Genomic DNA, 13,992 nt, shown 5'->3' on the forward strand with positions numbered 1-13,992 from the left:
TGAGTATAAGGATGAGTGAGCGGTTCTTTCAGGTTCTTATAAGAATTTATTACAAAAACAATTTAAACAACTTCTTTGCATTTATGACTTGAATAAAAAAGACAAGAATTACAAACGACTAATAAACTAAAGAGCTGAATTAGTCAGCACTTTTCATTAGTAAAACAAATGAAAAATAAAAGAAAATACAACACGTCTACTTAATTAGTAAGAAACCACTTTTAGAGCATCAGGCGGTATAACAAATATGACCGAAGAAAAGCTGAGTTTACAGTAAACTGAATGTTTTTTATCTTTAACTGATAATGCTGCTTCTTCTGTGGATTTAAACAAAAATCAACTACAAGTTTTATGTGAGTGTGTAGCCTAAAAGCAGAAGAATGGGCAAAAATGTTTCCTTTCATTCACAGAATGAATATTCAGAAATAAAATCCACAAAGAAGGTTGAATGCCTTGGATAAGCGTGTGCATGAGATGCAGCACGGCCTCTGCTGAGTGACAGGAAACTTCGATTCAGCATCTTTATCTCGAAGCGCGGCTCGGCTGAAACATGAGGCCTTCAATTGGCCTGAAATGATCCGGTTCCACCAAAACATGCCCAAACCGCAGGACCAAAAAGTCTGATCCAAACCACATGGATGTAGAAGAGCCGAGGGGATTCTGAAGGATTCTTACAGATTTACACTCAGCCATCAGAGGAAAGTGTAAAATATTCTCCTGAGCTTTTCAGTCTGGACACAAACGGCTCCTCATGCTGACGGACTGCAGAGCTCTCCGAATGTGGAGTGTAAAAACAACACCGCGGGGGTGCACGGCCTCAGCGTTTGGCTCTCTTGGAGGGGGGCTCCTCTGATTTCTGTCCTCCTCGCGTTCGCACAGCGGGAGGGCTGGCCTCGCGTTTGCGGCCCCCCTTGGCCGCTGCCTGGGCCCTCGTCCCGCTGCAGGAGGGAAACAAGGAGCAAGTGTCAGTCCATTTGTTCAATCTAGGCTTATTTGTGAAACGTCCTGCAATAACTACCCCGTGCACACAGACTGGAGCCTGTCTACATCGGGCCTGCTCTGAAAACTGCCCGAGAAAGGTTTCAAAACACGGTTCAGATTTCAGGACTTCGCTAAAGTTCGTAGAATTTAAAACAGAGGAAAACATTTGGGACAAAATCAGCTCTTTATCTGCAAACGCTGGGAACAAAACCCTGAAAATGCTGCTAAAACAAACAGGAAAGGGAGGTTTTCTCAAAACTAACAACATTTCAGGACTGTAGTTACAATCTTTACGTCTCTTCTAATAAAAAAGTACATTTTAAGTTTTGCTTTGAGAAAACATCAGTTCCAAGTCAAAAATTACTCAAATAATAAATCAATCACAGTTTCCTACTTCATTATCTATGTTGTCCACTGATTGGTTAAAGTAGTTCTAATATTACACCATGACACTATATTTATTAATTAATCATCTGTGAAATCATTGAAACTTTAGAAACCTTTATAACAGAGAGGGACCTGTAGATCTGGTCACGATTAACAACGATTTCTACTGAAATAAACAGTAAAAAGACCCACTCTCTAACTCAGACTACATTATATAATAATAATCATAAATTATTCCCTTATTACAAGGGTTTTATACACAGAGATTTATTGTTTTCATTCTGAGAGCTGATCACTCGTGTAATTCCAGGAAAACCTTGAATAAAAAGTTCTCTTTCACAGAGCAGATGCAGTCTGCTCTGTGCCGTTTTGGTCGTATTCTCCGTAAAGTTCCTTCGTGCTGCTGAAGCTCACCGTGTGCCAGCTGTGGTCTCCTCTTTATCGTTCTGCCGGCTCGCCCGGGTGGATGGTTTACTCGGCTTATTTCTGAGAAGCAATAAAAGAAAATTATTGCTTTAGTGCTAAATTTTCCTCGGCTGGCATTAAATATGATGAAACGGTGTCAACTGGCTCTTTGGAGACTTTCAGGGCAAATATTTATGCATCAACGCTGTGAGGGGATGAGAGTGCTACTGTTGGACAAATGACATTTCATTATTTATGGCATTACTCTAAATTTTGTCAACATGAAAAGTTTAATTAGTTGATTTTGTGGATTCGTGATGTGGGCTTTTTACCCTCAAACTACTAAATAAAACTTGAAACTACCTTTCAGCCTCCAGGCGGGACGCCAACCGAGTCGTAGCTCTGCTTGAAGTTTCTTTTCCCTCCTCTTCTTCTTCTTTCTCCCCTTCCTCCTCCTCTTCATCGTTCTGCTCAGCTTCTTTTTCATCTGCTTTAGGTTCTGTTTTATCTGTGACAGAAATGAAGGTTTCACAGGTGGAACTTTACTAAATGTGCTCAGCTGGAGATGCATGACTGCCGTGCAGTTACATCTCACAAAATAAAAAAGAATATATTCACATATGTATCAAATTGAATTAGAGACTATAATGCAACAAAATGAAAAATAAAAATAAATTCATGCACTATACATAATACTTTAACCCTCCTGACGTCCCCTAACTGTAGAGAGGAAGAGAAGCCCTCAGAACTTCAGGTCCATCTGACCTGAAGGCCACTGTGGGGTTAATATAATCATCTCTGTACGTCTTCATTTTGGCTCTTCACTGGTTATTGGTACGGGTACCTGAATCTCCTGCAGCTGCAGCCTTTGGAGGCCGTCCCCTTCGAGCAGGTTTCTTTGGAGCTGGCTCCTGCGCCTCCTGTTGCTCCTTCTGTTGCTCCTTCTGTTGCTCCTTCTGTTGCTCCTTCTGTTGCTCCTTCTGTTGCTCATCCTGTTGCTCATCCTGTTGCTCATCCTGTTGCTCATCCTGTTGCTCCTTCTGTTGCTCATCCTGTTGCTCATCCTGTTGCTCCCCCTGAGCGTGAAGGGAACAATAAACACCTACATCTGATACAGATTTATGTAAGACTGGAAACCCCTCTGATATGATCACAGCAGGATCTTGTGCTGCAACATGCAGACAACAATTCAATATCAAACATACATCATCTGGTTTCTTCTCGCTGCAGCTCTCCTCTTGTACATCCTCTGACTGGATCACAGAAGGAGAACAACCTGAAAAGAAATCATCAGTTTCAGGCAGTTTTCTCTGGAAATGATAAGGTATATCTGCAGGCTTCCAGCTGATTGGATCCAACAACCTCCCTGATAATTCCCCTCCACATAAAGGACCAGTTCTGTTTGGATGCAGTATTTTCAGTGGGTGTGATTCCTCACCGCTGTCTTTGTCAGGTTGTTCCTCACTTTGTTCCTGTTCACTGCTGTCCTTCACCTCCTGCTGAGCCTGTGGTTCCTGCAGGATTACACATCAGGACACAAACATGGATAAATATGGCTAAAGTCAACAGACTACAGAGAGATAATCAACATTTTTGGTCCATGAAGACAACAAATCTCACCTCTCCAGATTCCTTCACTTCCTCTGATCTTTTTCTCTTCACTGCAGCTTCACCTGGAATTTAAACAGAAAACATCAAATATAATGTTTCAACTTTACTCTTTTCCATCCTGCTGCCTGCAGGTGGTGCTGTCACCCTCATGTGTGCTGCAGTTCTCACTGACTGAAGTGCAGCTTCAGTCCAACCTTTTGGAGATTTGGGTTCATTAACAGTCCTCCATCTCTGATTAGCAGCTTGACTCTGGTGAACAAAGCAGGATGAGCGCTGCTTTGACTGAAAAATAAACTCACGTGTGTCCACAGTCTCCTGGGAGTCTGAGGTTCCTGCAGCTTCTCCATCATCTGCTTTAGGCTGTTTTTTATCTGTGTCAAAGATGAAGGTTTGGACCTTTGACTTTACTAAATGTGCTCAGCTGGAGATGCATGACTTTGTGAAGAAGGTATGGACTTTTCTATTTTGAATAGGTGTAGCTGCATCTCCCAAAAGAAAAAAGAATAATATATAAACAAATATGACTTTGAATTAGAGGCTATAATGCAACTAAACAGAAAATCATAACAACAAAGCCACGCACTGTACATTATACTTTAATGTACTGAAAATATAATTAATATAATCCATCAGCCTGACTCTGTACTTCTTTATTTTGGCTCTTCACTGGTTATTGGTACGGGTACCTGAATCTCCTGCAGCTGCAGCCTTTGGAGGCCGTCCCCTTCGAGCAGGTTTCTTTGGAGCTGGCTCCTGCGCCTCCTGTTGCTCCTTCTGTTGCTCCTTCTGTTGCTCCTCGTGAGCCTTGTCAGGTTGTTCCTCACTTTGTTCCTGTTCACTGCTGTCCTTCACCTCCTGCTGAGCCTGTGGTTCCTGCAGGATTACACATCAGGACACAAACATGGATAAATATGGCTAAAGTCAACAGACTACAGAGAGATAATCAACATTTTTGGTCCATGAAGACAACAAATCTCACCTCTCCAGATTCCTTCACTTCCTCTGATCTTTTTCTCTTCACTGCAGCTTCACCTGGAATTTAAACAGAAAACATCAAATATAATGTTTCAACTTTACTCTTTTCCATCCTGCTGCCTGCAGGTGGTGCTGTCACCCTCATGTGTGCTGCAGTTCTCACTGACTGAAGTGCAGCTTCAGTCCAACCTTTTGGAGATTTGGGTTCATTAACAGTCCTCCATCTCTGATTAGCAGCTTGACTCTGGTGAACAAAGCAGGATGAGCGCTGCTTTGACTGAAAAATAAACTCACGTGTGTCCACAGTCTCCTGGGAGTCTGAGGTTCCTGCAGCTTCTCCATCATCTGCTTTAGGCTGTTTTTTATCTGTGTCAAAGATGAAGGTTTGGACCTTTGACTTTACTAAATGTGCTCAGCTGGAGATGCATGACTTTGTGAAGAAGGTATGGACTTTTCTATTTTGAATAGGTGTAGCTGCATCTCCCAAAAGAAAAAAGAATAATATATAAACAAATATGACTTTGAATTAGAGGCTATAATGCAACTAAACAGAAAATCATAACAACAAAGCCACGCACTGTACATTATACTTTAATGTACTGAAAATATAATTAATATAATCCATCAGCCTGACTCTGTACTTCTTTATTTTGGCTCTTCACTGGTTATTGGTACGGGTACCTGAATCTCCTGCAGCTGCAGCCTTTGGAGGCCGTCCCCTTCGAGCAGGTTTCTTTGGAGCTGGCTCCTGCGCCTCCTGTTGCTCCTTCTGTTGCTCCTTCTGTTGCTCCTCGTGAGCCTTGTCAGGTTGTTCCTCACTTTGTTCCTGTTCACTGCTGTCCTTCACCTCCTGCTGAGCCTGTGGTTCCTGCAGGATTACACATCAGGACACAAACATGGATAAATATGGCTAAAGTCAACAGACTACAGAGAGATAATCAACATTTTTGGTCCATGAAGACAACAAATCTCACCTCTCCAGATTCCTTCACTTCCTCTGATCTTTTTCTCTTCACTGCAGCTTCACCTGGAATTTAAACAGAAAACATCAAATATAATGTTTCAACTTTACTCTTTTCCATCCTGCTGCCTGCAGGTGGTGCTGTCACCCTCATGTGTGCTGCAGTTCTCACTGACTGAAGTGCAGCTTCAGTCCAACCTTTTGGAGATTTGGGTTCATTAACAGTCCTCCATCTCTGATTAGCAGCTTGACTCTGGTGAACAAAGCAGGATGAGCGCTGCTTTGACTGAAAAATAAACTCACGTGTGTCCACAGTCTCCTGGGAGTCTGAGGTTCCTGCAGCTTCACCGACCTCTGGGACAGGAGACGACAGACTGACCTCAGTTCCACTTTGATTATTTTCCTGTGCTTCTCTTTCATCTTCAGCGCTCTAAAAGAAAAAACAAACATACTAAACTATAGTACAGCAAAATGTTCTCAATCCTTTGCAAATTATTCTTGATTGCATAAACATTCTAATAACAAACAAACCAGTTTATGATATTCTGAACAAACCTCTTGTTTCTCTGCTGCTGGCAGCGTTGATGTTTTATCAGAGCTGTCCTCATCCATCTCCTGATGATCTGAGGTTAAAAACAAAAGAACAGAAACATCAGAAAAAAAAACAACTTCAACATTATTCTGTCTTCAACTACCTGATGTGTAAACCTGGGAATAAGATCTGTAGTAACATAAAAATTAAAACTTAAGAACTTAAGATTCATTAGGTGATTTAACACATTAGTCGAATATTTAACTAAATGAATCTTGGCTAATGTACAACATAAAGCAGAAAAATGATAAATAAATACAAACATTGTGTACTTTTTTAATCTAAGTATAAATCTTGCATTTGAGGCCTACTGATTTTACATCTATATGTTTAGAAAGAACCATCTAACAAATACCAGCTGTTTCCTCTGTAGCTGCATCTGACTTCTCAGGTTCCTTCTCAGGTTCCTTCTCAGGTTCCTTCTCAGGTTCCTTCTCTGCTTCCGTCTTCAAATCCGTCTCCGCTTCCGTCTCCGCTTCCGTCTCCGCTTCCGTCTCCGCTTCCCTCTCCGCTTCCGTCTCCGCTTCCGTCTCCGCTTCCGTCTCCGCTTCCTTCTCCGCTTCCGTCTCCGCTTCCGTCTCCGCTTCCGTCTCCGCTTCCTTCTCCGCTTCCTTCTCCGCTTCCGTCTCCGCTTCCGTCTCCGCTTCCGTCTCCGCTTCCGTCTCCAATTCCGTCTCCAATTCCGTCTCCAATTCCGTCTCCAATTCCGTCTCCAATTCCTTCTCAGGTTCCTTCTCAGGTTCCTTCTCCATCTCCTCTGTGCTTCTGGATGATCGTCTCCTGCGAGGTGTTTCTATCTCCACAACATTCTCCTGCTCAGTTTCCTAAAGATAAAAAAGAAAATGACTGGTTTTACCTAAACCTGCTGAAAAGTACATCAATAAAATATAACAGTGATGAGACTTACCTCATCAGAAAGCTGCTCTTTACTTTCGTTTCCCTCCTTCATATTGCCTGATGTGGACAAAACGCAGTGATTCAGGGGACAATTTATCCATCAAACCTCAGATGCTGATATATTTTAAAAGGTTTATTGTTGATTTAATTAAAATCAAGTATGCACAATCACAAGTTTTTTAAAACTTTAGTCAAATTTCGTAATGAACTGAATAATAAATACATACCAGGTTCTTTCTCTGATGGAGTTCTCTGATTTTGTTCAAAGCTTTCTCCTCTGCTCATTTTCTCTTCCTACAAAACAAAACACTGTTGTTCACCCAGGACGCTGCGTCAACATTTTCCTTACATTTACAAGCTGAATGTCAAACAGTTCACCTTTTCTGACACGTCTGGGCTCTTCTCATCTTCCTGGCTATCTGCGCTGGAGACGTCTGAGAAATTCAAACAGAAAACAAAGTCAGGTACGTCCTCAGGAGAGCTTAAAATAATTACTAACGTAAATAAAAATCAGGGAAGTTCCAAACCAGACAAAACTCCATCCTCTTCCACATTTTAAACTACATTGTTATTAATAAATAAGCAATAACAATAACACAAATATTGATTTGTTTGACTAATTTGAACTCACATTTAGTTTCTCCGTCCTCAGTCTTGTCAGGAATGTCGGCCTCCATCTAAACAGAATTGAAACTCAGTTCAACTAAAGAAAACACAGCTGTTGTATAAAACTTTAAAAAGGAATATTAATCAAACTTTGCTGACTCATAAATCAATGTGAAACATACTGTCTGCTGCTCAGCTTCCTGCACCGAAACATCCTGTTCCTCCACCGTCCTACTCTCAGTTTTATCTGAGAAAAAGTCTTTTTAGATTAAATAAATAAATAATCAATCATATCTGATCTAACTGAAAAGATTTGCTCTTACAGATATAAATATTCAACTGGTCTTCTTTGCTGTCTTCTTCCACAACCTATTGTTCCAAATGAGAAACGTTTTAGTGTTTACGTCTGAAATACATGAAAACGTAACACAGTTAATATTTGGTTTTGTGCAACAGGAATCCTTTCTTACCCTGAGGCCTGTCTGAGTGACGGCAGGATGTGGCTCTGGTTGCTCTTTATGATAAAACACAGGGTTAAAACTCAGCTGAAACAAACTGCAGAAATCAGTGAAGTCAGTCTGTCAGCGCTCACCTGGCACATCCATGTTCTCTGAAACGGGTTCAGTTGAGTCAGAACCACCACGCTCCTCCTCATCAGCTGGGATTTCTGCTGTTTCTGGCGGAACGACGTCGGCCACTGACGGGACACAAGAGGAAGAAGGCTGCATGTAACAGTGTTTGTAAGCAACATTTTAGAAAGTTAGAACATTTCTGTAGACATTTTGAAGTTCTACATGAACTTTGAAATAATCCAAAATAAGAAAAACTGCTTGTATTCAATGCTGGTATTTATTAAAAGACAGAACACCACCACACACCTTCGTCTGCTGGTGCTACCATTTCATCAACAAACAAGGTTTCAGGAGGATTTTCAGCACTTTTGGTTCCTTCGTCTGTCAGGCTCATATTTGAGGTAAACTCGACCTCCTGTGTGAAAACAAAATAGAGATTCACAACTAGAAGGCTTAGAAATACAAACTCAGGCTATAATTTCCTTCAACACAAACATACTTTAATGTTTCTAAACTCAAGCATTCACCTGTGGAGCAATGCTCTCTGATGTTTCCGTCTCAGTTGTGTCCATTTTGTTCTCAGAGTTTTCTGTTTCTTTAAACAAACAGCAGTTTTAACTCATGTTAGCTCTGTGATGCTTAAATAATAATGAGTTTTGGGATTTTTCCTTCATACCATCAACATCTGGCGTTTTCTCAACAGGCTCCTCAGTTTGTTGAGATGCAGCCGGTGAGGTTCCAGTCTCAGGTTCTGGTTCTGGTTGGATCTGCACAGACCCTTCTTCAGCTGTAGGCGTTTCCACGGGCTGTGAGTCGGGTGGATCCAGCAGGGATCCCTCCCCTGCGTTCTGGATGATTAGCGTACTGTCCGGATCCATGGACAGCAGAGTCAGAGCTGCCTCTTTCATCTTCATGTCAGCGTCCTGAAGCTCCATCTCCGGCGTGACTTCCTCTGTAAGCCTCGCCTCTGCCGAAGTACAGACGTCCATAAGGGTCAGCAGGGCGTCTGCCTCAGTCGGTACTGCTGGCGCCTCACCGGGCCGAGACTCTGAGTCACCCTCAGACAACTCAGGGGTGATGTTGCTTAAAGCCACGCAGGTGTCCTCTGAGGTGGTGACAGTGGCGGCGATGGATTCAGATTCTGAACTCCCGTCTTGGAGAGGTTGTTTCTTTGCCGTCTCCTCGAGACTCGCAGGGGAATCTGAGGACTTTGAGGATTTATCAGACTTTTCCAGCTTGTCTTGTCTTTGTGTCGTCTTCTCCTCTTGACCATCGGCCTTCTTCTCTGGAACTTTTTCCTTCTTCTCCACTTTTTTCTTGGCACTTTTAAGGTCTAATTTCTCCAGGGAAGTTTCTTCAGAGACCTTCCTCTGTTCCTTCGTGTTTCCATCTTTTTTCTTCGCCTTCGTTGTTTCAGCCTTAGAGATATCTGCACCTCCTGCACTTTTCACATCCAAACTCTGAACTTTCTTATCGGCCTTCAGGAAGAACGAAGCCTTCGCCTCCTCTTTGGATTTTGTTTTTGATTTTTCTGCAGTTCTTTTATCTGTTGGTTTGACCTTTTTGGAATCTTTCTCAGTGCTGGAGCTCGACCTGTGGAGCTTCTGGCTGTCCTGATCAGATTTACCCTTTTCTTTCTCACTTTCTGTTTTGGATTTGGGTTTGTCTGCAGGCTTGTCCTCAGTGTGACTCTTTGACCTTTTCACCCCTTCCTTGGAGTGTTTATCCCTTTTCTTGGAGCTGTCGAAACTGGGCTCCTTGTCAGAGCGATCCTCGGAGGAGCCTGCAGAATCTGGGCGAAGCAGCTGCTTAAAATCACTTTTAACCAAAGTTTTGTCTCCTTTGGCTTTTTCCTTGTCTTTTATCTTATCTTTATCTTTTTCCCTAATTTTGTCCTTCTCCATTTTAACATTTTCCACAGGTCCTCCTTTCACCTTCTTGGCATCTTTAGAGCCTCCCTCTTCAGCACCTCCTTCAGTCCCTTTTCCATCTCTTGCACTTCCTGTTGTTTTCTTCTCGCTTTTGGTTTTGAGCTTCTTCTCACCTTTTTCTTCAGAGGACACTTTGACAGCAGGGCCTTCTCTATGCAGAGACTCGTCCACTGGGTGCTCAGATTTTTTCTCCTGCTTTTGTTTGACTTTGGCACGCTCATCAGACAGACTGCGCTCCTTCTCTTTGCGGTCTTTGGACTGAAGCTCTTTGCGGGGCAGCCGATCAAACTTTCCAACCGAACGCTGTTTGAGAGCCTCTTGAGAGCCCTGCTCCAGATCCAAGATGAAGGAGTGTGTTCGACCTTTGTCCAACAGCTTCTTTGTGTCACAGGAGTCCTCGGAGACGCTGCCGCTCGTCCGTCTGTGCCGGTCATCAGAAGATCCCGATTCTGACAGATTTCTTGTTAACTTAGCTTGTGGATTCTTAGTGGATAAAGACTTCACCTCCTAAGTTTCAAACAACAATAAACATGTTTGTAAAAAATAAATAAAAATCTGTAACTCTGTTTTGTTTCTGGTGGCTTTAACCTACCACTTTCTTGGACATCTCTCCTGTATCTCCTTTCTTCTTGCTTAAACCTTCTCCCTCTTTTCTAAAAGGGGAAATGTATACTTACATTTACACTCTGTACAGAGCAGAAACATTTGTTTAAAAAGGATGCTGCATGAGTTAGTGTTTGAGGTTTTGACGGCACACCTTGAGTCCAGTTTCCTCTTCCTGCTAAGAGCCACTTTCTTCTCCAGAACCTTCCTCTCTTTGCGAGCTTCTTTGGCTTTGGGGCCCTCCAATGGACCCAAATCTGCACCTTTTTGTTTTTTGCTATCTGTTTAAGATATTTAACAGGTTAAGTGATGCAGTAACTTCATATTCAAGAGCATGTGGCTAAAAGATGGAACAACGGGGACAAATAGGATAAAGTATCATGAAGGAAAACAGCAGAAAAGAGAAGGCAAAGACAGAAACAGAAGACCTTGTTCTTCAGGCTGTGCTGCTTTCTGTTTGCGCTTCTCTTCCATTCGCTCTCTGTTCTGTTGTCTCTTCAACAACCTTTCCTCTTTGTCCTTTGCCTGCGAGAGAAGTTTGTTTATTTAATATGTTCAATACTGAAAATGATACATAGATTCTGCCCATTTATACTGCTAAAGGTGTATGATTATTTGTAACGAATTTAGCTTCGTTATGAGTAGATTCAAGCAGAAAACAGGAATATATCTCAACCCACCGCAGATCTGCGGCGTTCTTCCACAGTGATTTCATCATCTGAGTCGCTATAGTAACGGGAGTAGAGGAAAGGTTTGTGAACGTAGGCCTTGCGGCGAGGTTTGTGCTCCTTGTCTTCGTCTCCTGTGTCCACACCAGCGTGTTTCTTCCCTGCGTTTTCACCTTGATCTGGAGACAAATCAACATTCAGCTCCAGCATTTCACAAGAACGTCGAGCAACTACGGAGGAAACGGTTTCCCTGAAAGGATAATAAAGCTGTCAGAGACCATCTGCAGGAAGCTCCCCTTCTTCAGAGGAATCAGACGGCTGCTCCTCCTCCTCACTTTCCTCCTCGAACGACGACAAGTCGCTGGTGTGGACGGAGCTCACTGTGATGTCACTCAGGCCTTCCAGGTCAGAGTCCTCCAAGGAATATTCTGGACATAAAAACACATTATTTTTATTTTATCAAGCTACTAATCATATCTGTGTTTGTTTTCTCTAGCTCAGTGTCTGTCTAAACAAACAACAGAAGCATAAGAATGGTAAAAACGTAAAAACAAAGGATGCAGCTCACCCTCTTTTATCTTTTCTCTGGCCTTCTCCTTGGCCTGGCTCGTAGACTTCATTGTCTCATCATCTGGTTTGTCTTCTGGGAGTTTGCTGCCATCTTTGCTTGTGCTTCTCTCTGGCTTTTCTTCTGTCTGCTCATGAGCTGCTGACTCGTCCTCTTCCATCTTAACCTCCTCTGACAATTGCTCTTTTCCCACGTCCGCCTGTTCCTGCGTGCTCTCCGTGTTCGCCTCTGACGCGTGGCCGTCCGTCGCCACTTTTGCCTCCTCCGCCTCTTCCAGTGGCTTTCCCTCTTGGTTGCTGTTGGCTTCCTCGTCAATGATCATGTTCTCCTCGCTCTCCTCAGTCAGCTGCATGGGCTCATCTGGAGCTTGGCTTTTACCTCCCTTTTCAGTCTCCGAGCTGGCCCTGACACTAGCCTCCTGGTTGAGAGAAGTAATGGTGTCCAGGATGGACATGGCGCTGCCGGCAGTGGACGGAGCTGGAGTCGCTGATGAGGCTGTGAACAGATCAAAACAGTTAAACAGAAAAACAAACTCCATTTTTAACTTTTAATCTGAATGTCTGCTTGGACAGTCATAAGGTTAATGACATGAAACAAGGGGAGACAGAGGCAGACGGGTAGAAACCATGAAACACTGTGTACTCTGCTCAGGAACGCTGCTGCTGTCGGGTTTAGTTTCTGCTGGAGTCGGAGGGACCGGCGGCTCCTCGGAGCAGCTGCCCGGTGACAGAAACTCACGAACCACCCTCTCCACCTGCGGGCGGAAGATGTGGTTGATTTTGGGATCCACAACCTGGGCAACGATCCTGTCCACTCCCTGCTCCAGCATGCCAGACCTGTTAGACACAGGCGACCCGTGAATGCGGGAAAGCTTACAAATGCCCCGGCCCATTAAAGACAAAGAGAAGTTTCCCCCTTACTGCAGGACAAGCTGTCTGATGTTGTTTCTCAGCTGGTTTTTGTTCAGATGAGGGCTCCATGTGTGATTGGAGAGGTGATTGGAGACAAAATTGTCCACTCTTTGTTTCAGGTTCAGGTAAGCTGGCTGCAAAACATTTTTTCCATATTTACAAACACTTAATAACAGAACAGCACACGACCACAAAATGCCAAATAACATAACCGGATTATTTTAGCTTTAAAAGCACTGTGAAACAAACTAGAAGAGACAACTGAACTGCTTCCACATAAAACAGACTGCCAAACTAAATGTTTGACCAACAACATTAAATCGACTTGTACGCTGACATTTGCATCTGAACAGTGATTTTAGTGCAGATGAATCGTTTCTGACCGGAAACCGGTACCTTCGTATCAACGTCTGCCAGGCAGTCCCTCCGGAACTGGTCGAAGAGCCCCTGTGTTTTTAAATGACTGACGATCATCGAGACCAGCTGCGGGTCTCCGGGAGGCAGGCCGGCCATGTTTCCGTGTAGCTGGGGTCGTATTTTATTTTATTATTATTATTAAAGTCCAAAAGAGCGAAAACCCGGACGAAACATCGCAGTTTGAAGGCAGCAGCTCTGTTGTGAGGCTGTGACGTTCGACGGTCTATCAGAAGAAAAACGCTCCGAGTGAACCGGAAGAACTTCGAAAGAGCGGTTTCCCCCACCAAAATAAAAGCTTTAAGACTTGATCCAAAAACACAAAATAAAAGTTGCTGAACACAAACGATAAAACACCTTCAATGTTAATGATCGTCCACCGCTAAAGGAATATTAAATAAAAGTTTAATCTCATGCATTTTTCTCTTTCACAGACGTGTTCGGCCTCAGAAAATCACTCTGAGCAAATTACAGCCACTATTTGTATTTTCACCTTTAACAATATGTATTAAAGTTGTGTGGTTCATTTTATCAATCAATTTAAAGTCTAAACCTGTTATATTAAAAGTTTAACCATCGCTTGTTAAATATACAGAAAAATGTCCGCGTTTCCGGCGTGCGCTTTCAGGTTGACTTTAATAAACGTCAGGTCATACCGTCTGACTAAAACTTGATACAGAAAACAAGCATGGATGGGAAATATCAGCAACATACCTGCCTGTGTGCTAGCTTGTGAAGACATTAAAAAAAAATATGTGGCAGCGGTGGGATTCGAACCCACGCCCCCGAAGAGACTGGAGCCTTAATCCAGCGCCTTAGACCGCTCGGCCACGCTACCGTGTCGACATACGATGCCGAAATCCTTATTGGTAAAATCTACATGAGGAGGATTTTCTCTGAGGATATGATT

General features: G+C 43.1%; 1 protein-coding gene and 1 non-coding gene across 8 annotated transcripts; both read right to left on the reverse strand.

The window, feature by feature from the left end:
* Nucleotides 1-26: 26 nt before the first annotated feature.
* On the reverse strand, nucleotides 27-13,344 carry bod1l1 (biorientation of chromosomes in cell division 1-like 1). 7 transcript variants are annotated; one of them, XM_037977374.1, is made up of 36 exons: nucleotides 13,065-13,343; nucleotides 12,678-12,802; nucleotides 12,400-12,593; nucleotides 11,758-12,252; nucleotides 11,468-11,617; nucleotides 11,202-11,368; nucleotides 10,950-11,046; nucleotides 10,676-10,802; nucleotides 10,511-10,571; nucleotides 8,664-10,425; nucleotides 8,515-8,576; nucleotides 8,294-8,402; nucleotides 8,008-8,112; nucleotides 7,886-7,929; nucleotides 7,739-7,784; nucleotides 7,598-7,662; nucleotides 7,441-7,486; nucleotides 7,188-7,243; nucleotides 7,037-7,103; nucleotides 6,820-6,866; nucleotides 6,268-6,736; nucleotides 5,876-5,943; nucleotides 5,624-5,750; nucleotides 5,334-5,386; nucleotides 5,041-5,227; nucleotides 4,654-4,725; nucleotides 4,364-4,416; nucleotides 4,071-4,257; nucleotides 3,684-3,755; nucleotides 3,394-3,446; nucleotides 3,212-3,287; nucleotides 2,979-3,049; nucleotides 2,618-2,849; nucleotides 2,137-2,281; nucleotides 1,783-1,854; nucleotides 27-938 (listed from the first exon to the last, which is right to left on the reverse strand). In XM_037977374.1, exons 1-36 carry the CDS (start codon nucleotides 13,179-13,181, stop codon nucleotides 818-820), a joined length of 6,000 nt encoding a protein of 1,999 aa, XP_037833302.1. In that variant the 5' UTR covers nucleotides 13,182-13,343; the 3' UTR covers nucleotides 27-817. The 7 variants fall into 7 exon arrangements, with proteins under 7 accessions (XP_037833302.1, XP_037833303.1, XP_017263852.1 ...); XM_037977375.1 differs by having other exon boundaries at nucleotides 8,008-8,091; nucleotides 8,515-8,582; XM_017408363.3 differs by having other exon boundaries at nucleotides 8,515-8,582.
* Nucleotides 13,345-13,838: 494 nt separating this feature from the next.
* On the reverse strand, nucleotides 13,839-13,920 carry trnal-aag. Its single transcript has one exon. It is a non-coding gene; the product is annotated as a tRNA-Leu (tRNA).
* Nucleotides 13,921-13,992: the final 72 nt, after the last annotated feature.

This window comes from Kryptolebias marmoratus, linkage group LG9 (genome assembly GCF_001649575.2).
Source record: "Kryptolebias marmoratus isolate JLee-2015 linkage group LG9, ASM164957v2, whole genome shotgun sequence".
NCBI lineage: Eukaryota > Metazoa > Chordata > Actinopteri > Cyprinodontiformes > Rivulidae > Kryptolebias > Kryptolebias marmoratus.

Excerpts from the sequence above, each read along its gene's own strand:
- bod1l1 (XM_017408363.3), bottom strand. The coding sequence starts at position 13,181 with ATGGCCGGCCTGCCTCCCGGAGACCCGCAGCTGGTCTCGATGATCGTC. Across the intron at positions 10,426-10,510 it reads GAGAGATGTCCAAGAAAGTG|GAGGTGAAGTCTTTATCCAC; the intron begins GTAGGTTAAAGC and ends TTTGAAACTTAG. Across the intron at positions 4,417-4,653 it reads CCAGGAGACTGTGGACACAC|GTGAAGCTGCAGTGAAGAGA; the intron begins GTGAGTTTATTT and ends TTTAAATTCCAG.